We start from the raw sequence: 25,727 nt of genomic DNA on the forward strand, positions 1-25,727 counted from the left end.
ATTTTTGGTTGTTTCCAAAGATCAAGGGTGCGATCGCAGGGAAGCTGTTTCATCACATCCAAGATCTGGCGCGAGCAGTCAATTCAGAGCTACGAGGTATATCGGCTTCTGAGTACCGTGAGTGCTTCATGAAGTGGCGAAAGAGGATGGAACGTTGCATAGAGGCAGGAGGGGAGTACTTTGAAGGAATGTAGGCCACTATTTGGATTTACCTCTGTACCGTGAAAATATATGGTATCACTGTCATTACTTTTTGATCACCCCTCGTATATAGTGCTGAGGAACAGGATATCTGGATGGAGGGTAGTTACTAGTGAAGTCCCACAGGGATCAGTGTTAGCACCAGTAATGTTCTTTGTTTATGTTAATGACCTTATGAATAATTTGTACCATACACATGGACACCCATTTTTTTTTTTCATCCAAGTCCTCACTTGCTGCTGCTTCACTGCACTCACAATGTTGTACATGTCTCACAGTTGCTAGAACAAGTGTAGCTCTTTTCTTTAAAATTACAATCAGGCAAATATTTGCCAACCACCCAGAATAATGATACTGTGCTACCTCTTACAAGCATTTACAAGAGCAAATATACTCAAAAAGGTCTAGAGCATCCACAAGCTATTATGAATAATTTGTACCATATACATGAACACCCATTTTTTGTTTTTATACAAGCCCCCCACTTGCTGCTCTTTCACTGCACTCACAATGTTGTACATATGTGAGGTGCTGAAATAGTTTCTCTGAAAACAAGAAGGCAGTACTGCAAAGTAAGCACTACAAGGACACTTAGAATAGCATATGCTAATGTTGATGGTTTACTATCAGATAGGTTGGACATAAATGACTACTTAAGGGGGTACGCGACACCTGGAGGTCATTTTCTAAAATATTTGGAGTAAAGAGCTGAAACTTCTCAGGTAAATAGGTATCCATATTGCCTACATTTTAGGTGAAGCAGAATGATGTATGTACACATGTACACATGTACGTATACCAGTAGCGACATTTAAAAGTGCACAGCACCATAATACGTGGACCAATTTGTTTTATATTTTGGCTATGATTAGTCAGTAGGCACACCTAGGGCCGGTCATTGAGTAATTGAACAATTTCCTTTATACTTTTGCATACAGGCATTTCAATTTTAATGGCTGGCAAAAATCGCGAAAAATACCATTATTTTGCTCGTTTCCATTATTACTCCGAACTCTTTCATCCTATTCAAAATATTCGAACGATCGGCCCTAGCAGTTACTAAAAGTAATATTCCCTGTAAGTTTCATCTAAATCTAATGTATATTAGATTTTTTATGATTAAAAAAAAGTAGAAAAATATCGAACGGAGATATGGCAACTTGAAATATGAATATATCTGTAACTTGCTTATAGTTTCACCAATTTGACTGATTTTTTCATGGCTTAATTTTTATTATATAATAAGTAAGTACAGTAAAAATTATCAACATATTTTAATTATAAGTACTTTAAATACTGAAAAACTAAAGTATAAGTATGTCACAGTAGTGACGACGCACAGACGACAACATCATATAATTTGCTTTTTTGCACCTTTGGCGGTTTCTTCATATGAAACCTCTCTGCTGGGGGTCTTCAGGGTATCTAAATCATTGGAAAGAGGTTTATTTTCCAGTAGTGGGCGCTTTCTCTTTCCTCATCAGATTCCCCTCGCCAATCTATGTTGGTAGGGCACCCCCTCCAGCATCATATGATGTCCCTTCTTCTTTCTTCTTCCTGTATAGCCTTGATCTTTTTCCTCTTGCTTTCTTCTTTGGATTTAATCTTCCTCTTGGAATTGTTTAGTCTAATGTTGTCCTTTACCTCTGTCACCGTCACAGAGGTGCAGGTGAGGGCGGTGGTGGAGTGAGAGGTGGTGAGATCTTTAGTCGTCTTTGACTGCTTGCCATCTTTAACTGCTGTTTTTTGTCATTGTGATGTTCTTTTGTTCTTTTTGCTACCCATGATGACTGTACTAAAGAGTAATATGTACTAGCTAAAGTAATAGATTGCAATGAGAGCTCATGAGACATGCGTACTTCCCTTTTCGGAGCTAGCCGGTAACTAACGCTTAGTTTCGCACAAAGTTGGCGAAATATTCTCCCTCCACCTTCCTCCCTTCCCCTCCACAATCGTATTGGCCATTGATACACTGGGCGAGTGTAAATTCAATCAAATTTCAACGTTATTCGCTGCGCCTGAAGGTCCTAAGTGGCACGCCTCCTTCTAGTGTGGGTTGCGCCTTTAAATCTGTCCCTTTAATCCTCACCCAGGACCTTTAAATTGCGCGCGGCTGGAAAATTATTTGTCGGGATTTATTTCTAAGTGGTATACGAACATTTTGAACACAGTTTTGAAAAATGCCATATCTTGACCAAATTCACCCCCCCAGGTGTCGCGTACCCCCTTAAGGATAAATAAGCCTGATATATTGTGTCTCCCAACTTCCTTGGGAGATAGGGTTGATGAAAGAGTATTAGGATGGTTTGGACACATGGAAAGAATGAGTAAAGAAAGACTAGTAAAAGAGGTATGGAAGGCAGATGTGGAGGGAGTGAACATGAGGGGACATCCTAGGATGAGGCGGATGGATGGGGTGAAGGGGGCTTTGGGGAAGAGGGGAATGTCTGTTGAGGAAGGATGGGAGAGGACAGAAGACAGGGGTAAATGGAGAATGGTTGTATATGGATGATGTTGTGATGCATGAGGTGGAATGGGAGGGGGGATGGGGGGTGAGGTAGTATGTGTGAGCAAAATTTGACGCAGCCCAAAGGGATTTCTCCCCATCTTCTCCTTTTATGCATGGGGGGGACGGAGAGGGGGGGGTCGCCGATTTAATGAAGCGGCCTTGCTGTGGATGTGCTGTGTCTTGCGACACTGCTTCTGACCCAGGGCAGTGGACAAGGTGCAGGGATGACCCGTCATCCAGGAGGTACTAAGATAAGAGGGAGGGTGGAGGGGTGTGGAGTGTATTCAGGGATGGAATGGGTGGGAATGATTTTATGCCTTTTCCTTTTTGGCTACTTCCCTTGTAAGGGGGAAAAAGCCTTGGTACATGTATGTATGTATATTGTGTCTAGAAGAAACTAAACTAAACTATAAAAATAAAAATAAAATAAATAAATTGTTTAGTTGGGGAACAACAGATACACCTCCTGGAAAAGAGATAGAGAAGATAAAAATGGTGGAGGAGTAATGTTTGTGGTAAAAAGTGACAAACTTGGAAGAAGCAAAGCTGAGTGAAGGCAGGGCTGAATAATTTACCTAAAGATCAGTACTAAAGGACACATTAAAAGAGACTTCATGGTGGAATATGTTCCCTGCAAGACAAAAGCTTGGGATGAAACCGAATATCAAGAAAATTTAATGGATACAGCTCCTTTCCTAAAGAAAAATATTGAATAAAACAGTAACATAGTCCTTATTGGAGATTTTAAATTTGGTGAGGTCAACTAGGATTGGGATGGAAGTGGCAAAGCAGATTCCTAGGGAAATACCCTATTGAGTATAGCAATGGAGAACACAATGACCCAGTGGGTAAAGGAAGTGACTGGGGTAAGAGATGACACCCCCACAAGATCATATCTGTTACTAACCAAAGAACCAGACATTATCAGCTCCTTGAACTACCTTTGCCCAGTAAGAAAATATGATCGTTACAACTGAATTTCAGATGGAGGAAGACGAAATAAAGACAAGGAATAAATCACGCAGGCAAGAGAGACTCAATTTTAGGAAAACAGATTACTTAGGGTTGAAAAAATTGTTTGAAGAAACAAACTGGGAGGAATTCATGAATACCACAGGAACAAGGAAGAAATGGGAAGTCTTTCTTGACATTTACAAGACTTGAAACAGAGGTATTTGGTTACAGTAGAAAATAAATATGAAGTGCTGTGAGAAGAAGGGGATGTAAATGATCCGGGGTTTCAGTGGCAAAGGTTATGTGAAGCAATAGAAGAGGGAAATAAAAAGGTACTTCCTGAAAATAGGAAGAGGAAAAATATGATCGTTACAACTGAATTTCAGATGGAGGAAGACGAAATAAAGACAAGGAATAAATCACGCAGGCAAGAGAGACTCAATTTTAGGAAAACAGATTACTTAGGGTTGAAAAAATTGTTTGAAGAAACAAACTGGGAGGAATTCATGAATACCACAGGAACAAGGAAGAAATGGGAAGTCTTTCTCGACATTTACAAGACTTGAAACAGAGGTATTTGGTTACAGTAGAAAATAAATATGAAGTGCTGTGAGAAGAAGGGGATGTAAATGATCCGGGGTTTCAGTGGCAAAGGTTATGTGAAGCAATAGAAGAGGGAAATAAAAAGGTACTTCCTGAAAATAGGAAGAGGAAAAACAAATGGATAACAGGAAATATTTGAACTAATGGATAAGAGAAGAGAAGCTAAAAATGGGGATAGAAATGAATATAGAGAACTTAATATACAAATCAAAAAGAAGTGTATAGATGCCAAGGAGAGTTGGCTTGATGAACAATGTAGGGAAATTGAGGACCTTGAAAAAAGGGATTCTAAAATGATGTATGATAAGATTAGAGAAATTACCAAGAGAAAGGGGAGTAATGGGGAGCAATCAAAGATAGAGAAGGAAAGGTTTTAATGGACGAGGAGGATATTATACATAGATGGGAGGAGTATGTAAGGGACCTATTTGAGGACGACAGACAAGAAGGAGAAGAGGAAAATTATAGATATCTAGATGGGGAAGAAATAATGGAAGAGGAAGTGAAATTTGCAATGAAGAAAATGAAAAAAGGGAAAGCCATGGGTGAGGATGGTGTGATGATTGAAATGTTAGAGGCATTAGGGGATTTTGCAATAAGAAAACTCACTAGTCTATTAAACCAAATTTACGAAAAGGGTACAATAACGGAACATGTGTAACTCGATTTTTATACCACTACCAAAGATAAATGGAATGTAGTAAACATCGCACAGTCAGTATCATGAGTCAAATAACCAAAATTATATTAAGGATAGTTTTAAATAGAATAAGAAATAAAGTGAGAGAACAAGTTTCATGGGAGCAATTTGGTTTCATAGAAGGGAAAGGAACAGCAAATGCAATTTTTATAATAATGATTATGGAGAGGATGATAGAAAAACAACAAAATGAATATCTTTGCTTTGTTGACTACGAGAAGGCGTTTGATAGGGTAAGACATGAGGATTTGATAAATATTTTGGAAAGAGTGGATATAAATAGCAAAGACATGAGTATCATCAGAAATTTGTATTGGAAGCAAAGAGCAGCAGTGAGGGTAAGGAGAGGAAGAACAGAATTTCAAGCTATAAAGAGGGGAGTGCATCAAGGCTGTGTTATGTCTCCAGATTTATTCAATTTATATGGGGAGATGATCCTTAGGGAATTAGAGGAAATGGAAGGGATTAAAATTGGAGGATTTAATATAAATCATATCAGATATGCTGATGACACAGTATTGGTGGCTGACTTAGAAGAAAAACTGCAACATCTATTGAATGTAACCGTAAGAGCTAGTGAGGAGAAAGGTTTAAATGTAAATATTGAGAAAACTAAAATACTAGTGGCCAGTAAAACAGATCCACCAAGAGTGCAAGTGCAAATAGCAGGGAGAAGAATAGAACAAGTAACCAAATTTTCATACCTGGGAAGCGTATTGACAGAAGATTGTAGATGTGAAAAAGAAATCAAATCAAGGATAGCGATAGCTAAAAGCACGTTTCAGAAAATGAAAGGGGTTTTAACAAACAAGAAAATGTCTACAGATATAAGGAGAAGAACAGTTAAAACATTTATATGGTCAACACTATTATATGGTTCAGAAGCGTGGACAATCAGCAAAAAATTGCAGGAAAACTTAGAAGCAGCAGAAATGTGGATATGGAGACGAGTATTAAGAGTACCATGGACAGCGAAGAAAACAAATGAAGAAGTATTGAGAGAAATGGAGACAGATAGGGAATTGATGACAACAATAAGGAAAAGACAGTTGCGGTTCTTAGGACATATATTGATGAGGGAAGGGTTGGAAGAGGTGGTAATGATGGGAATGGTGGAGGGAAGGAGAGCAAGAGGAAAGCAGAGGGAGAAGTATATGGACGGGCTGATGAGGGCGACGGGAAAACAACTCAAACCAGCACAGATGTTACAAGTAACTAGGGACTGTGAACGGTGGTGCTCCATGGTTGCCGAAGTCCAAGAGGATATGGCACGACGGTAAGGTAAGGTACAACCTATGAGTGAACAAACATGTGCCAAAGACTAGAGAGACAGAAACAGGACAGGTTTAACAAAAAGTGTGAGATTGCATAACAAAAACAAGGATGTGACTTGGGAAAAATAGACAAGACGAAGAAGAAGAAAAAAAAAAAAAAAATCCAAAGTTAGAAATGACTATACCAGAATATGGGTACAATCACTATGCACCTATGGTTATATACACCCATAATTTCAAAGAAATTAATTTCCTTACACGACTGTCTAAATTATTACAAGTATTCTTTCTTTCTTATTAAATTCTTCTGTTTTTCATCCCTTAACCAAACATTACATAGTTCTAATACTCACTTCATTTTCTTCCTCACAGGTATGAGATGCCTGAGTGCTGCATAGTACCGAGATGCTGGGGATCCTGGCTCGTAGTCATGGTGAATATCCAAGTATTTCTCATGTCTCAAGTTTTGTGCAATACCAGACTCATTTAGTGAAAATCCTCGTTCAAGGGTGCATTCTATGCCCATGTACCTATCAAAAGATGTAATTAGTGACATTCTACTGATGGTACATAAGACAATGGTGAGAGGATATTACAAAACCATGTAGAAAGGACAGTTGTTGCAAAGCAAGTATGAAACATATCCCCAAAAGCTGCAGAAAAAAAAGGAAACCTGTGATGAAAGCTATGTACATACACAAATAAATGTAAAAAATGGAAACACAATTTCTCAACAATCTTGGTCAAGCATAACATAAAAAATCAGTATGAAAAAGTATGTCTGTTAAGGAAGGTAGAGAGAAGGCAGAAGATAGGAGTGGGTGGAAAATAGCTGTGCTTGGATGACACTGTGATGCATGGAAGGGAGTGGGTGAGGGATAGGTTGGGTAGGTTTGATTTGATTTATGGAATCTTTGGCTCGAAGGCCAAGCGCCGGAGCCGGTACGCCATTCAGCACATATTTATCTTGTATAGATAAAAATTGAAGTAAAACAGTTAAAACAATAAACATTCACAAAAACATATCACAACAACATACACTCACAAGCATTCATATACACAATTTTAAATTTCATAAAATAAATTGATGTCTTTTAAAAACTTTAAAACATTCTTCACATGAGCTTCCTCCCCTAAAATTTGTTTAAAAGATAAATTTGTTAAAAAATTTGCCCTGCGCTTATTAGAGAATGCAGGGCACTGAATTAAAATGTGTTTTATTATAAAAACTACTTGCCAAGTGGGACATTGGGATTGGATTTATGAAGTTTGTGGCTATTTGCCACGCGCCGGAGCCAAAGGCCATTCAGCGCATATATGTCAACCAGTTATCTATACATTAAAATACTAATATACAATCTATTTTAGTTATAAAATCATAAGTTATTTTATATATTCAAAATATGTAGATGCTATTTTTCACATTCATAACAAGTAAGGTTTACTTCTCTACTCATCTACAACAAACAGAAGTACAGTATATCCTAATCATTCACAAACAAACTATATAATTAAATATCATAAAATAAATTCGTCTCTTTTAAAATTTGAAAACCCTTCCTACAGGGGCATCCATTCCTAAAATACTTGTTAGCGGTTTATTGGCTAAACTGAATTTTCTTCTTTGATCAGAATAGAGAGGACATTCGGTAAGTATATGCCTCACTGTGATGTTAATATTACAATTGGAGCACTGGGGGACCTGTCTCTCTGCTCCACTAGTTAGGAGGTACTTGTGGGTTAGGTATGTGTGCCCTATACGTAGGCGTGTTAAAACAATGCTGGACCTTCTGTCCATTCCTGTATAGGTCCAGGGGCTGACAGAAGGTCCGATTGACTTTAGTTTAAAATTGTTGTTCGTGTTGGACCATTGGTCCTGCCACCTGATCCTACAGTATGATCTAATAAATAATTTTAGGTCTTCGCAGGGAACCTTTGAAGAGCAGGAACCCTGAGTGGAAGCTGCCTGTTTGGCAGCTGTATCAGCTTGCTCATTTCCATGAATTCCCACGTGTGAAGGAACCCAGCAGAACTTTATGTCAATTTGTTTTCGAGAGTGCAGGAGGACCAGCCAATTCTGCACCTCTTGGATAAGTTGATTAGAGGGTATCAATCCTTGTAGCGCTGTCAATGCACTTTGGGAATCACAATAAATAATATATGAATCCTCATTTCTGCTTGTGTTAAAAATAAGTTTTAGACAGCTATAGATAGCATAAATTTCTGCATTAAAAATTGAGAATTGATTGGGAAGGCTCTTTTTAATTATTTTTTCTCCAAGGATGATAGCACATCCAGTTCCAGTAGCCGTTTTTGACCCATCAGTGTATACAGCAATCAAGTTTTTGTGTTCAGAAATATGGGCTAAGAAGTTACTTTTCAGTTGAGCACTTGAATTGATCTTTTTGCTTTCTTTCATTTAGCAAATGTTTATAGGAGGCCTACACCACGGAGGGTATTTTGCAAAAGTGATTTCCATAACTAGGGGAGGAATACAGCCTACCTCTCTTGTACTATTGTTTAATCTCACTTCAAGGGGCTTAGGCAAAGTAGGTTTAGTGGGTGCTCTGTCGATAGGTTGTTTTATATACTTGTAGTTTGGATTAGAATGTGTAGTTAGTGCTCTTAACATATATCTGAAACCCTGTTCTTCCCTTCGAATGGAAAGAGGGGGAAAACCAGAGTCCACATAAAGACTTTCAACAGGAGAAGTCTTAAAAGCCCCAGTACAAATGTGTAGCGCCATGTTGTGTACTACATCCAGTTTTTTCAATAGTGTCTTACATGCTGAAGCATAAACCTGAGAGCCATAATCAATCTTACTTAGGCATATGGCTTGATATAATCTTAATAGAGTAGTGTGGTCAGCTCCAAAATTCATGCCACTAACAACTTTAAGAATGTTACATCATTGTTTGACATTAACTGCTGTCTCACTTATATGGTCAGCAAAAGTTAATTTTTTGTCAAAAACAATTCCTAAATATTTAACTTTGTCTTCATATATTATAACTGAGTCTTCTAAAAATAATGTTGGGATTACTTCCCTTTTTTGTGTTCTACAAAAGCGTACAGCTTTAGTTTTTTCGGTAGACAATTTAAATCCTGTATTATTTGCCCATTTAGTAGCAGCATTAATTGCATTCTGAATTTTGATACAGGCTTCAACTGCAGTAGATTTACTACATATAAAAACAATATCATCTGCGAATGCTTGGCCAATTACTCCGACAGGGAGTTGTTCAAGTAATCCATTAATGGCAACACTAAAGAAGGTTGGGCTAAGGACACTTCCTTGTGGAATACCTTCTTCCTGTAGATATTCTGATGATAGGGTAGAGCCTATTCGCACTTTTAAATATCGATTTGATAAAAAATCTTTGGCAAAGTTAAACATATTGCCACCGATATTCCAATCTGCTAGCTGTTTTAAAATACCGGCTCTCCAGGTAGTGTCAAAAGCTTTTTCCAAATCGAAGAACACTGCAATGGTCTGATTTCGGATTGCAAAAGCATTTTGTATCTCACGTGTGAGATATAATAGGGGATCCAAAGTACTTCTGTTTTTGCGGAAGCCATATTGCCTCTCTGATAATAAATTCTTTGATTCTAGGAGCCACACCAAACGAATATTCACCATTCGTTCATAGATCTTAAAAATACAGCTGGTAAGAGCTATAGGCCTGTAACTTTTGGGATCACTAGGGTCTTTTCCAGGTTTCAAAAATGGAACTATAACAGAGTTTTTCCACAACTTATAAGAGGTTCCTGAACACCAAAATTCATTAAAAACATCAATAAAGAATTTTTTAGACTCCCGAGGTAGATGGGAAATCATTGCATATGTGATATCATCTTCTCCAAGTGCTGTTGGTGAAGATAAAGATAAGGCATGTTCAAATTCGACGATGTTAAATGGAGTGTTATACGCCTCAGCATTAGTGCAAGCAGGCGGAGTAACTACTGTTGTGTTCCTTATACTGTGGAATTCAGGGGAGTAGTGACTGGCACTTGAGATATTTGAGTAGTGCTGTGCAAATGCCTCTGTCACTTCTCTTGTATCTGATATAACAACCGAGTTGATTTTTAGAATGGGCAGGGGGGAGGGGAAAATTTCCCTGATAGTTTGCATATTCTGTCCCAGACTAAAATAAGTGGGGAATTATACTTTAATTCTGATATGTATCTTATGAACGTCTCTCTCCTTGCTTCTTTGAAAATTTGCTTTTGTTTAGCAAGGTTTCTCTTGTATATCAACCTGTTTATCAGGATTGGACTTCTTAGATAACGTTTGTGACAGGCTTTAGTAATTTTTCTGCTCAAGGCACAATTACTATTCCACCATGGTATCAGTGGACATCAAGGTTTCCCTGTTGTTTTGGGAATTGATAGCATAGCTCCTCCAGTCATTATACTAGTTAGACATTCATATGCAGCTGAAGGACTAGGGAAATCATTAGCTTTACGAGTGACTTTGGTGGATCTTTCATAGTGTTGCCAATTTGCTTCCTTTGTCTTCCATTTGGGCAAACATGGGGAGGGTATATTTTGGACATACTTAAGATGTATAGGAAAGTGGTCACTTCCATAGGGATTATCATCCACTGACCACAGATAATCTAATCTTAAAGATGATGAGCATATTGTAAGATCAATTGCAGAATTGGAGTTGTGGACTACATCAAACCTTGTGGGGGAACCATCGTTCATTAAAACTATATCATTATAGTCTAGTAGTTCTTCAATTAAAAGTCCATGATGGTCGCATCTATTTTCTCCCCATAATATATGCTTTCCATTAAAATCCATTAAAATGAAAGGTTGAGGTAGTTGGTTTAAAAGTGATTGTAAATCGTTAACTTCTAATTGCCTTGGATTACCATCTCTGTCCACTAATCGAGATTCTAAGTCAGGTTCTAAATACAGGGAGCACAAAGTGATCCATTTATTAATGAAGATTTGTTATGCACAAGCTTGTAGTATTGTGTTTAATTGTACAGCTTTTTGTGGTAATGACTTGGTCAAAATAATACTTGTGCCACCATGAGCACGTTCACCTACAGGAGGTGGAGATTTGTAGAATGTAAAGTTGTGTCCACAGTTGGGTATAACATTGCCCAGTTTAGTTTCTTGTAGACAAATGGCGGCTAAATTACGTTCTTTAAAAAGAACCCGGATCTGTTCTCTATTTGAATGGAAACCTCGCATGTTCCATTGACATAGGGCCATTATTTGTTATTGGATGGTTTTTTATTTGGTTTTCCAGGTATGGAATGGTTTGTTTTGGAGATTCGGTTTATGTTTTGTAGAGGAATATGACAGGTTCTCGAGAGTTCTGCTATTTCCTTTCTTTGGTGTCCTACCATGATGTGAAGATTTAGTTGATGGTGAGGGAGTACGGGGTCTCTTTTGTCTTTGAGGCTCCATCTCCACATCTTGCACCTGAGCTGTACGCGTTGCTTTGATCAAGGTGTCATTCTGGGAGTTATCCAGATCAGGTGGTAAAGCTGTCTGAGAGGTCTTTCGTGAGGCCTGAGAAGTTCCCTGGAGAGGGGTTTTGGTCAATGGGTTATTCTGGGAATTACCCAGATCAGGCAGCAAAGCTGCCTGGGAGGTCTTTAGTGAGGCCTGAGAAGATCCCTGGAGAGGGGTTTTGATCAAGGGGTCATTCTGGGAATTACCCAGATCAGGCGGTAAAGCTGCCTGGGAGGTCTTTAGTAAGGCCTGAGAAGTCCCCTGGAGAGGGGTTTTGATCAAGGTGTCATTCTGGGAATTACCCAGATCAGGCAGTATAGCTGCCTGAGAGGTCTTTGGAGTCCCCTGGAGAGGAGACGAAGGAGCTTTCCGAGATGAAGTCTGAGAAGTTGAATGCACTTCAAGCTCAGAGGGGGAAGGCTGAAGTTTTGGATTGGGATTGGATTTTATAGGTTGATTCTTAATTGAATTTCCATTTTTTAGAACATCACTATATTGAGGTCTACTGAACGGAAGTCTTTTTGCCTAGCCAATGCTTAGATGTTCTGTTTGAGCTTTCTCTATAGCTGCTTTTTTCTTTTTAAATGACTCACATTCTTTATATCTAGCACTATGATTTCCCTTACAATCTATACATAATGTAGGATTAGAACAATCATCTTCATGTTTTTGTAATGAACAGGTTGCACATAGCTGATCTTTTGTGCATACCTTTGATGAGTGACCATAGCCAAAACACTTGAAGCATTGTAGTGGTCTATGCTTAAAAGTTCTGACATGAAATCTTTCTCTGTCAATGTATATATATTCTGGAATTTGATAATTTTTAAATGTAAAAATAATTATTTTTGACTTTGGTACCTTGAAAAATTTCCAAATTTTATTATCACACATTTCAAGTAGTTCCTCACCAGACAGGTCATATAAATCTTGACTGAAAACTACTCCCTTGGCATAACTAAAATTATAGTGTGGTTTGACCTCTTTTATTATATCTGTGTTTTTAAGTTTAGAGATCATGTGCCCTTGTCTATAAGACCTTGTAGAAACCAAAAATCTGTTCTTTCCGAACCTGGTAATATCAGAGTTGTTAATTGTTCCTACCATTGATCTCAAATATTTTTTGAAATTGAAGATATTACAAAATTCTGAATTTGTTGAAACAATTAGCCTCCTAGCAGGTAGAGGTGTCCTCTCAGCACTTCTTTCTGTTGTTTCCTCATTAACTCTATCTGGATAGAATAAGTCCACATTAACATTGTGGGGAACTTTTTGAATTAAATTGCATTTTAAGCTCTCCAAAGATGTATGCTTAAAAGCATTAACAGCATCCTTATGAGAAGCAAATTCTATCCATATTCTCCAAGATTCAAAATTTCTAGTTTCACAATACTTTATAACTTTAATTTCTCCGAACTTTCCAAACATCTCCAAAAATTTGGAACAATTCAAGTCTGAGGGAAGAGAATTAATATAAAGAATTCTCTCATCTCCATTTGGTACAGTACATGGCAGGTTATCTTCAGGTTTTTTAGGAGCTCCTACTCCTGGTGTGGCAATGTTAGGAGAGGGATCGGGGGGTTTAGGAGGAGGATCAGGTAATGGTGGGGGTTTAGAATGTGTAGCGTCAACAGCCGCCATGATCGTATATATTTATAAGCCACACCATATATTGAGAAGGAAGGATCAGTACATAGAAGATACTGCAGTTGCCTGATGCCTCAAGCAATAAAAGAAAAGTCTCTGCAGAGTCGGGAAGTTCCAGAAACGACTATTTACACATGCAGGGTCTCGGAGGTGAGTTAGAGACTTTGTCAACCCGGAAGTTTGTCCTCTTTTGTTTTGTCCCATTTAGGATGGGTCCGGCATAGTCACTCTGCATGTGTACTGGCTAGGGAGAAAGTAAGTCGGCAGCCTAGTACCTGCCTCGCAAACATGCATTCCCCAGTCGGTGAGCTTTCGGCCCTCGCAGGGAGTAGTGACCTCGCGGTATACATCCCCACTTGACTGGGTTCAGACATGTAGCTTGGGAGGCACCAAGATACCAGAACCTTCCTTAACAAGTATTAGAGAAAGATGGTGAAAAAGGAGAGTAGGGTAGCAAATATGAAGGATAGAGATAGGGGAGTTCACAAAGGAAAAGGGTGAGGGACCCCCTATCTATTCACCCCCCCCCCCAAAAAAAAAAAAAAAAAAAAAAAAAAAATGGCTCAGTTTTTGTCTGGTAGCTCGGGGCTGACCTCTCCAGTATGGTTGCACCTGGCTGGCACAGCTCAACCCGTCCTTACTACACGGAAGCCCCCCCCCCCCACTACATCAAAGTACTGGGCCTCAGGGGGGGGGGGAACATTGGGGGGGCCAGCCTTTCTGCTCCCCTAAAATTTCTTTAAAAGATAAATCTGTTAAGAAATTTGCCCTGCGCTTATTAGAGAATGCAGGGCACTGAATTAAAATGTGTCTTATTGTCAAAACTACTTGGCAAGTGGGACATTGAGGGGCCAGCCTTTCTGCTCCACTTGCCATTAAAAATTTATGAGTAATGTAGGAATGGCCAATTCTCAGTCTTGTCAAGACAATGCTTGACCTTCTGTCCAAAGGAGGACACTTCCAAGGGTTCACTAAGGGATGAATCTCTTTTAATTTATAACTACCGTCCAGCCTTGTCCATTCCTCTTGCCACTTCTCCATTGTATAACAATGGATCACTTGTTTCAAGTCTGTATGTGGGACTTTTCGGTCTGTTATATGGCTGAGCCTAGTGGCGGCTTTGGCTGCAGCATCGGCCTTTTCATTTCCAGTGACACCCACATGGGACGGCACCCAGCAAAAGTTTACTTTTATCTTCTTTCTGTTGTTGATGATTATCAACCATTCCTGTATTTCTTGGACTAAAAAATGACAAGATAATAATGTTAATGTATTTACAGAGTATAGAATGCTCATGGAATCTGTAAAAATAACGTTCTTATTACATGGAACAGAATTAAAAACAAATTTGAGGGCGTTGCTGACTGCCAGCAGTTCAGCAGTAAAAACAGAGCTAAAATCAGGCAACTTTCTCTTTAAAACTGTGCTATCAGATACAACAGCACAACCAACACCATCTTGGGATTTTGATCCATCTGTATAAATAAAAATTGAATCAGCATGTACTGATAAATGTTCTAAAAATTCACTTTTTAGCTCTACAGCAGTTCTATTTTTCTTCTTTTTAGGAGGACATATTTCAGTGGGGCATCGGTTCCAAGGAGGGAATTTAGGAGGCGTGATCTCAGCATTTGTATTAGGAACAAGTCCTACCTTCTCTGTCCCAACTTCACATCTCACTTCTAAAGGTTTCGGCAGAGTACTTTTCCTTGGACCTCTGTCTACCGGCTGCTTTACAAATTTGAAGTTTGGATTCTGTTTGGATGTCAAGACACGAGATATATATCTAAGGCTTAATTCCTCCCTGCGAATATAGAGGGGAGGAATTCCTGTGTCCACATACAAGCTATCCACTGGAGATGTTCTATAGGCTCCCGAACAGATCCGTAAAGCCATATTGTGGACTATATCAAGCTTCTTTAATGAAGTTTTACATGAGGATCCATAAATTTGACATCCGTAATCAATTTTGCTAAGGCACAATGTTTGGTAAAGCCTTATTAAAGTTATACGATCTGCTCCCCAGTTGAAAGGAGACACTACCTTTAGTATATTAAGTCGCTGTTTAACAGTGTCTACAACCTCGTTTATGTGGTTTGTGAATGTCAACCTTTTGTCCAAAACCAGACCCAAGTATTTTACTTGATCTTCATATGGTAATATGACACCCTCTAAGAATAGTGTTGGTATCTCTTCCTTGCATCTTAGTCTGGAAAACCTTATGGTTTTGGTTTTTTCAGCAGAGAATCTGAAGCCCCTGCAATTAGCCCATGTTGTTGCTAAATTAATAACCTCTTGAATCTTTTGGCCTTTTTCTAATGTTGTTGATTTGCTGCCCACAATAGCAAAGTCATCAGCATAAGCCAATCCATGAACTCCTGTGGGAACTTGTTCTAATAAACTATTAATGGCTATGCTGAAGAGTGTAGGACTCGGAACACTTCCTTGGGGAATCCCTTCCTCTTGAAAATATGCACAACAGAAAGAGGAGCCCACTCGGACTTTTAGGTAACGGTCAGATAAGAAGTCCTTTAAACAATTGAACATATTACCCCCGATACCTCACTCTGCAACTTGCTTCAGAATGCCTCCCCGCCAGGTAGTATCGTAGGCTTTTTTCAAATCAAAAAACACAGTAATGCTCGAGTTCTGAATTGCGAAGGCATTCTGAATCTCACGAGTGATAAAAAGTAAGGGGTCCAGAGTGCACTTATTTCTTCTAAATCCAAACTGTCTGTTAGATAGGAGATTTTTAGATTCCAAAAACCAAACTAAACGCGTATTAACCATTCTTTCATAGATCTTACAAATGCAGCTAGTGAGAGCAATAGGTCTGTAACTTTGTGGGTCATGAGAGTCTTTTCCTGCCTTCAAGATTCCTATGATGATTTAAGTCTTCCAGAAAGGCACTGTGGGAGGTTATGCAGATATACGGGATAGGAGGAAAGCTTCTAGGAGCTGTCAAGAGTTTTTACGAGAGTAGTAGAGCATGTGTCAGGATTAGAAATGGAGAGAGTGAGTGGTTTGAGGTAAAGGTTGGACTTCGTCAGGGATGCGTTATGTCACCCTGGCTGTTCAACTTATACATGGATGGGGTGGTGCGAGAGGTGAATGCAAGGGTAGTGGGTCAGGGATTGGAGATGGTTAAGGAAAATGGAGAATAGTGGGAGGTGAGCCAGCTGTTGTTTGCGGACGACACTGCGCTTGTGGCAGGATCGGAGGAGGGATTGAGGAAGCTGGTGACAGAGTTTGGAAGAGTGTGTGATAGAAGAAAGCTGAAGATAAATGTTTGTAAAAGTAAGGTGATGAGATGTACAAGGGGTGAAAGTGGCAGTAATCTGGAAGTGAGCATTAAGGGAGAGCAACTGGAGGAAGTGGATAGTTTTAGATATTTGGGTGCAAATGTGGCAGGAAAGGGTGGAGTGAAGGTGGAGGTAGAATGTAGATTGAGAGAAGCGAATAAATGCCTTGGTGGTTTAAAAAGTGTAATGAGGAATAGGAATCTGGGAATGTATGCTAAGAGGAGACTGTATGAAGGAGTGATTGTGCCAACAGCACTGTATGGAGCAGAAACATGGAACATGAGAGAGGAAGAGAGAAGGAACTTGAATGTGTATGAGATGAAGTGTCTGAGAAGTATGATGGGGGTTACTAGGCTAGATAGAGTGAGAAATGAGGAAGTGAGGAGGAGAACAGGGGTGGAAAGGGAGCTGGGAGATAGGGTGGATGAAAGAGTATTAGGATGGTTTGGACACATGGAAAGAATGAGTGAAGAAAGACTAGTAAAGGAGATATGGAAGGCAGATGTGGAGGGAGTGAACATGAGGGGACGTCCTAGGATGAGATGGATGGATGGGGTGAAGGGGGCTTTGGGGAAGAGGGGAATGTCGGTTGAGGAAGGATGGGAGAGGACAGAAGACAGGGGTGAATGGAGAATGGTTGTATATGGAAAATGTTGTGATGCATGAGGTGGATTGGACGGGGGAATGGGGGTGAGGTAGTGTGTGTGAGCAAAAATGTTTGACGCAGCCCTAAGGGATTTCTCCCTGTCCTCTCCTTTATATGGGGGGACAGAGAGGGGGGGGTCACCGATTTAATGAAGCGGCCTTGCTGTGGATGCGCTGTGTCCTGCGACACTGCTTCTGACCCAGGGCAGTGGACAGGGTGCAGGGATGACCCGTCATCTAGGAGGTGCTAAGATGAGAGGGAGGGTGGAGGGGTGTGGAGTGTTTTCGGGGATGAAATGGGTGCGAGTGTTTTTGTGCCTTGTCCTTTTTGGCTACCCCCCTGGTAAGGGGGAAAAAGAGCCTTGGTATATGTATGTATGTATGTAAGATTTAGGAGAAGATTCAGAAGACCAAAATCCGTTCAGCACATTTAAAAGGAATTTCTTCGAGGATACCGATAAGTGAGCAACCATGGAATAAAGAATATCATCCTCTCCAGGAGAGGTTGGGGAGAATAAAGATAAAGCATGATCCATTTCATCCAAGGTGAAGAAGATTATATGCCTCTGAGTTCGTATTGGTAGGAGGAATAATCATGGTCTTGGCTCTAATTCTTCTGAAATCATCTGAATAATGTAGTGGGCTTGAAATACCAGCATAATGTCTTCCAAAAGCCTCTGCTACTTCTCTTGTATCTGATATAAAAGAGTCATTTATCTTCAGAATGGGTAAAGGAGATGGAGTAAACTTTCCTTGTAATTTTCCAATTCTATTCCATACTAAGGTAGGGGAAGAGTCATATTTCAATTCGCTAATATATTTAATGAAGGATTCCCTCCTTGCTTTCTTGAAGATTTTCTTCTGCTTTGCTCGAGCTCTTCTGTACATTATCTTATTGACTAAACAAGGATATCTCCGATATCTCTTATAGCAAGTTCTTGTAATCTTTCTGCTTAAAGCACATTCATCGTTCCACCAGGGGACTACTGGGCGTTGAGGTTTACCAGCTGTCCTAGGAATGGAAGAGAAAGCACCAGAAAGTATCATGTCTACCAGGTAATCATATGCATCACAGTTACTACCAAAATCACTAGTCTTATAATTAATCTCTGTGGATCTCCTAAATAATTCCCAATTAGCCTCTCCTGTCTTCCATTTAGGTAAGCAACAGGAGGGAGTGTTCTTTAAATATTTGATATGGATAGGCCAGTGGTCGCTACCATGTAATTCTTCATCTATAGACCAACTGTAGTCTAATCTTAAGAATGATGAACAAATAGTTAGGTCTATAGCAGAACTTGAGTTGTGAAAGACATCAAACCTAGTTTTCGAACAGTCATTCATCAAAGTGACATCGTTATTATCAATAAATTCTTCAATTATATTGCCCCAGGGATCACACCTTGATTCACCCCATAGAGGATTCTTGGCGTTAAAGTCACCCATTAGAATAAAAGGCTCAGGGAGCTGGTCAATCAAAGATTGTAGGTCATTTATCTCAAACTGACGGGGGTGGTTATATATGTCTACGAGTCGATCTTCCAGTTCAGGTTCCAAATATAAAGAACATAAAGTGATCCATTTAGTGGTAAAGATTTGTACTGCACAAGCCTGCAACACTGAATGTAGCTGGACACTTCTGTGGTTTACACATTTCTTAACAATGATACCAGTACCTCCATGGGCACGGCCCCCAATCATAGGAGGAGATCTGTAAAATTTATAATTAAGTCCAACATTAGGGGATAAATCGCCAAGCATAGTTTCTTGAAGACAAATAGCAGACACATCATGTTCTTTAAAGAGAATCCGAACCTGCTCTTGATGAGAATTAAAACCATATTCCATTGAATTATGGACATTATACTGTTTTCTTTTTCTTTTTTGGGTCTACTGGTCTGGCAAGAGATTGATCGATTGATTAATTAGAGTGGGCAAAAGCTCGGCACAGGGTCGTTAGACCATTCGTGCCATGGGATAAAATAGATAACGAGGTTAAAATACTAAATTCTAAAAATTAAAACAACTACAACGTTATTGTCTGACTAATCATTAAAATGATCTATGAAATATATACGAAGCCTAGACATTAAGTAGCGAACTACAATAGAAGTAAGATTACCAATACATAGGTACGACACAGTTAAGATTAAATATAATAGAATAAATTAACGTCTTTTAAAAATCCTACAAGGGGTTGTATCATGGGTGGAGCACCAAGCATCTTATGGAGGTCAGGAGGGAGGCCCCACTTCCGCCGCCAAGGCTCGTAGTATCTGCACTCGAGCAGGAAATGACGAATGGAAAAGGGGGAGCCACACCTCTCACAAGAAGGGGGAATCCGGGGAAGAGAGAATAAAAAATCGTGGGTTACCTTTGTATGTCCAATACGTAAACGGTTTAAAAGTTTCGGATAGAAACGGTTGTGGTGGGAAAGAAGTGGCCAGCGATCTGCAGAATATTTTATGCTCCGTAGCTTTTGGTTCGTTCTAATATTGTCCCAGGTGGTGTCAAACTTTCTATGCACGCGTGAGGAGATGGTAGTGCGGATGTCGGAAAAGGGAGAGTCCCTGCGCGATGGTAAGGGACGGGCCGCTGCAGATTTGGCCGCTCTGTCCGCCTTCTCATTGCCAATGATACCAACATGTCCAGGGGACCAGCAGAATCGGACAGTTTTTTCCCTGGCTGCTGTTCTCGTTAGCCACTCTTGGATCTCAGATGTCACGGGGTGGGACGGAATAAAATTGGTAAGTGCTAAAATTGGTAAGTGCTAAAATTGGTAAGTGCTAAAATTGATGATTGAGAGTCGCTATAAATGGTAAAATCATTAAAATCTGAATTAAGAATAAAGTGCTTCAAAGCGAGTAAAATTGCATTAAGTTCAGCCATAAAGACAGATGAGGTGAAGGGTAATTTTGCCGTGAAAGTTTGAGACGATGTTACGGCTGCGCAGCCCACACCAGCGGGAGATTTTGACCTGTCAGTATAGACTGCGATGGAATCGGCATGTGATTCTTTATGCTCCTCAAACGAGGCAGCAACGATGTAGGGCAGGTGTCCACTTTTTGATTGTTCCATGGGGCAGAACTCGGGAATGGGCTTGCACCAAGGTGGGGTATAAAAGTTTCTGGATTCGGACACCTTAAGGGGGCAGTCGCTTCCCTCCTCAAGTAGGCGGAGCGCGCGTATGTGTGCTGGGACTGAAGCCGATCTTTTGGTGTTGTTGTTGTTGTTGTCGTTCCCTAGACTGCCTGTCCGAGCAGTCCCGTCTCCCCAAGGAAGGCCACAGCCGAAACTGGGTTTTCCCACAAATCCTTTATAGAGTGTATGTTGTGTTGTTTGCGTGCATGATTGTGTATAATGCAGTCTTCCATTATGTGTTGTATGGTATGGGGTGAAGTGTTACATCCTGGGCAGCTGTTCACAACACGGTCGTCAAGCCTCTTCTGGTAGCTTAGAAGTGCTGGGTGGTGACCGCATCGCAGTCTGGCCAAGTGGACTCTGTCCTTTCGTGGGAGAGAGGATTCAGAAGGGTGGATATCAGGGGGTCTGGCATGCAGCAGTGTGTTGTCTTTCAGTGTGTTAATGGAGCGGTGAGTGATATGATTATGAATATGTTTCCGGAGGCTGGTATTTGGTGGTTGTGGAGGAAGAGAAGAGAGTATCTGTGCGTAATAAAGGTCTTTGGGTGTAGTTTTAATGTTTCTTGGTGTGTGTGAGTGTTCTGCTATGTAGTGTAGCGGGTGTGATGTGTTTGTGGTGGCTGCAGCAAGTGTTTGTGTGCCTCTCATGTCGAGGTGGTCCTTGACTTTGAGGACTTTTGTTTCATGGTGTAAATGGTCTGTAGGTGATGTATTTGTGCAGCCTGTAATTGTTTTTAGGGCTTTGTTTTGTATGATTTGAAGGGTGTTGTGGTGTGTCTCACTGAGATTAGGAGCCCATGCAGGACTCGCATAATTCATCACTGAGCGTATGCATTGTTTGTATATTGTTATATTAGTTTCTTTGTTTTGTCCAAATGTTGTTCCTGTGATTGACTTAAGTGCGTTAAGTCTAGGTGTGCATTTGTTTTTTATGTTTGTGAGGTGTTGTTTGAAAGACATGGATGTATCGTATGTTACACCAAGAATTTTCGGTGTGTTTGTGTGTGGTATTAGTGTTTTGTTGATGTAGAGATGAGGTATGTATTTGTGTTCTTTTGTCCAGTTGGTGAGAAGTGTTGCTGTAGATTTGGTTGGAGCTATTTTGAGTCTGTTTGTGATGAACCATGTGTTGAGTGTGTCAAGGTAAGGCTGGATTATTTCTGCAGCTTTGTCTGTGTTACGATGTGTGCATGTGATTGTTATGTCGTCTGTGTAGGAAGAGATTTGTATTTCTGAGGTGTCTGGCGTGGGTAAGTCATGCATGTATAGATTAAATAATGTGGGGGATAGAACTGAGCCCTGTGGTACTCCGTTCTTAATGTTTCTGATGTGCGATGATTGGCCATTATATGACACATGAGCATTCCTGCCTGCCAGATAATTGGCCAGCCATCTTTTGGTGTTATTGTGCATGTCTGTGTTATATATTTTATTTGTTAGGTTGTGGCGGGGGATAGCATCAAAAGCTTTACTAATGTCCAATGTTATAAGAAGTGTTCTGTGGTGGGGCCTATCTGAATTGATGCCATCTAAAATTCTTTGAGTGAGGTTTGTCAGAAGAGTGTTTGTGGAGTGTTGTGAGTCAGCAAGGGGAATATATGGTGTGACAAGTTTAAGTATTAGGCGTTCAATGACTTTAGAGGGGGTGCAGAGAAGTGTGATTGGGCGGTGCGATGTTGGGATTGTTGGGTCTTTGTTCGGTTTTGGAATGGTGATTATTTTACCATGCTTCCAGATGTCGGGTATAGTGTTGTGTGAATAGCTGTAGTTTGCAATGTTTGTGAGTGCGTGTATACCTTGTGGTCCAATGTGTTTTAGGTGGATGTTGCTTATGTTATCAGGGCCACAGGCAGATGAGTGCTTGAGATTATGCATTATGAGTTTTGTCTGACTGTCTTTGAAGGGTGTATAGTCTGAGTCTGTGGGGAAGTCTTTCTTACGTCGAATGGTGCGTCGGTCGTCAGGGTGAGATGTAAGATGGCTCGTCTGTGCAAAATGACGTATGAGTGCGTTTGCTTGTTGTCTGTTTGAGGGTAGATTATCTGTTGTTGTGATTATTGCTGCGTGAGAGCGTGTAGTGTTAGTGTTGGATAGTGTGATGCTGTTGAGTGTTTTGTACAATTTGCTGGTGTTTTGCTGGTGTTTTGTACAATTTGCAGCAGCAACCACCCCTGGCCATCAGCTCTACGCAGATGGCACCGATCCCCAAGGAAGAACTACGCCTACCTGGGGGAGTACCACAATCTTTTGGTGTTGTACATATCCCTGAGTCAACAATGAAAATTACGATGTTATTTACCTTGACTTTAGCAAAGCGTTCGACAAAGTGCCACACCAGAGACTACTAAATAAAATCAAAGCCCATGGCATAGGAGGAAAAGTGTTAGAATGGATTAGAGCTTGGATTAGTAACAGAAAACAGTGGGTCACCATAAATGAAATAAAATCTAGGTGGGGCAATGTTACTAGCGGGGTCCCCCAGGGCTCGGTTTTGGGTCCCTTGTTGTTCATTATGTATATAAACGACTTAGACAAAGGGTTAAATAGTGATGTTAGTAAGTTTGCGGACGACACTAAAATAGGACGCCTAATTAGGTCAGGAGACGATGCCCAGATTCTGCAGGATGACCTTAATAAGCTGTTAACATGGTCGGTGAAATGGCAAATGAACTTCAATATCTCTAAGTATAGCGTGTTAAACGTAGGGCTACACAACCCTGAAAATAGATACAACTTAGATAACACGTTTTTAGAAAAATCTGAGTGCAAGAGGGACTTGGGAGTTCTGGTGAGTCCGGACCTTAAAACCAGGAAGCAGTGTATTAGCGCCAGAAATAAAGCTAACAGATATTAGGCTTCATTGCTAGGACGGTAACGAATAGAAGTGCAGAGGTAATTATTAAACTCTATCTAGTGATAGTTAGACCCATCCTTGACTATGCGGTACAGTTTTGGTCTCCATCCTACAGAATGGACATAAATTCACTAGAATCAGTACAGAGAAGAATGACCAAAATGATACAAGGACTCGGAAATTTGCCTTATGAAGAGAGGGTTAGGCACCTAAACTTACACTCTCTGGAAAGACGCAGAGTGCGGGGTGATCTAATAGAAGTGTTCAAGTGGATCAAAGGCTATAACAACAAGGGTGAAGCAAACAAGGTCATCATAATAAAACAACAGGGCAGGACTCACAGTAATGGGTATAAACTGGACAAATTTAGATTTAAGAAGGAAATAGGCAAGAATTGGTTTACTAATAGGGTGGTCGATGAATGGAATAAACTTAGTAACCATGTAGTAAGCGCTGAAACTATCAGTTGTTTTAAAAAATGATTAGACAACTTTATGGATGGGGATGACAGGTGGTGATGGATACGGAGCTGCCTAGTGTAGGCCTTATGGTCTTTTGCAGTCTCCTTTATTTCTTATGTTCTTATGTTATTAACCACGTCAAAAGATGGTATCTTTCTGAACGATTTGCACTTGAAGTAAAAGGAGAGTAAAAGTTGCTCCCTTCGGTTAGAGAGTGGCAAATCGCCAGAGAGGACGTAGAGGGATTCGACAGGAGAGGTACGGTAGGCACCAGTACACAATTGCAAAGCCTGGTGGTGTACTGTATCGAGGGAGCGGAGGGACGTCGCACTTGCCAAGGAATAGATCTGGCACACGTAATCCAGCCGTGATCTTATGAGGGTGTGGTATAATCTGAGGAGCGAAGGCTGGTCCGCTCCCCAGTCGCGTCCAGAAACCGTCTTTAAGATGTTGAGGGCGGAGAGGGAAGATTGTCTAAGATTGAGTATGTGGTTGTTCCACGTAAGATTTTTGGTCAAAAATGACCCCAAGAAACTTAGTTGACTGCTCATAGGGAATTGGAATGCCTCCCAGAATAATATGTGGAGGAACTTTCTGGCACGGTCGTTGTTGAGACTTGCAAAAGTGCATCGCCACCATCTTCGATGAGGAGAATCGGCAGCCTCTGCGAGAGGCCCAGGAAGTAGCAGCATTTACACCGCTCTGAGTGTGTGTGATTGCTGTGAAAAGGTTTATGGAGGAGAAGTACAAAAGGAAGTCATCAGCGAAGAGTGAGCACTGGAGTGAAGTGTCTGCCTCAGCAACCGCCTGGACTATTCCATTGATGCTGACCAAGAACAAGGTGGGGCTGATGACGCTGCCTTGGGGGACACCTTGCTCCTGGGGTTTGGGCTACGAATATGCTCCACCGATCTTCACTCTCAGAGTACTATCTGATATGAAAGCTCGAAGGAAGGAAAACATCCTACCCCTTACTCCCATCTCAAGGAGGTTCATCAAGATACCCCCTCTTCAAGTCGTGTCGTACGTCTTCTCCAGGTCGAAGAAGACGGCGATGGTATTCATGTTGCGCACTAGGGCGTCCTGCACGTGTGTCGAAAAACGGAGTAGAGGATCTAAGGTGGAGCGGTGTCGGCGAAAGCCAAATTGGTAAGGGGTGAGGTAGTCTCTACTCTCCAGGTAGTGGGTAAGTCAAAGGTTGACCATCCTCTCAAATATCTTGCATAATACACTCGTCAGGGCGATCGGCCGGTAACTAGAAGGGATCTGGTGATCCTTGCCTGGCTTGGCTATGGGGATGATCATAGACAATTGCCAAGATAATGGTAAGAGACGAGAGTACCAAATCCTGTTATATATCGCTAGAAGGGTTGTGAGAGTCTCTGAAGGAAGGTGTTTAATCATGTCCACACTAATCATGTCGTTGCCTGGGCTAGTATTCGGCGTCTGGTCGGTGGCATGCTTGAGTTCGCGGAGGGAGAAGGGCAGATTGTAAATTTCAGTGTCGGTAGGAGCGTGGTCAACAGAATTCGTCACGTGATCCGGTAGCTGGAGTTCTCGATGTAGGGCAGTAGAGCTGCAAATATGGGAGAAGTGTGTGGCGAGTTCCTCGGCCACCTCGCACGGGTCTGAGATAACGGTGTTATTTATAAGGAGGGACAGTTGAGGAGAAGGTATGTACCTGCCGGAAAGCTTCTTCACTCGGTTCCAAACTGACGGCGAAGGCGTCGACGTTTTAATGGTCGATGCGTAGTTCTGCCATGATATGCACTTCGCCTCCTTCATATACTTTCATTTGGTCGCAACCGCTTTCTGGTATACCATCTTATTGGTCTCCGTCGGAAGGCGACGGAAATGCCGGTAGCAGGAACAAGCGGTGTCACGAAGCTTCTGGCCGGTGTTGTCCCACCAGGGAACAGGTGGTCTGCCAATCGGTGGGCGGCTAACCGGTATAGAACC

General features: G+C 40.8%; 1 protein-coding gene across 6 annotated transcripts in view; it reads right to left on the reverse strand.

Annotated features, from left to right (window-relative positions):
- LOC143028632 (ATP-binding cassette sub-family C member 5-like) overlaps positions 1-25,727 on the reverse strand; it is a 328,912-nt gene that overhangs the window by 264,761 nt on the left and 38,424 nt on the right. For all 6 annotated transcript variants that reach the window (XM_076191041.1, XM_076191039.1, XM_076191038.1 and 3 more), the window contains exon 4: positions 6,595-6,771. In XM_076191041.1, the coding sequence (XP_076047156.1) occupies positions 6,595-6,771 (177 nt within the window). The remainder of the gene's footprint in view (positions 1-6,594; positions 6,772-25,727) is intronic.

The sequence above is a fragment of the Oratosquilla oratoria genome, chromosome 9 (assembly GCF_046742065.1).
Source record: "Oratosquilla oratoria isolate Oo_2021 chromosome 9, ASM4674206v1, whole genome shotgun sequence".
Taxonomy (NCBI): Eukaryota; Metazoa; Arthropoda; class Malacostraca; order Stomatopoda; family Squillidae; genus Oratosquilla; species Oratosquilla oratoria.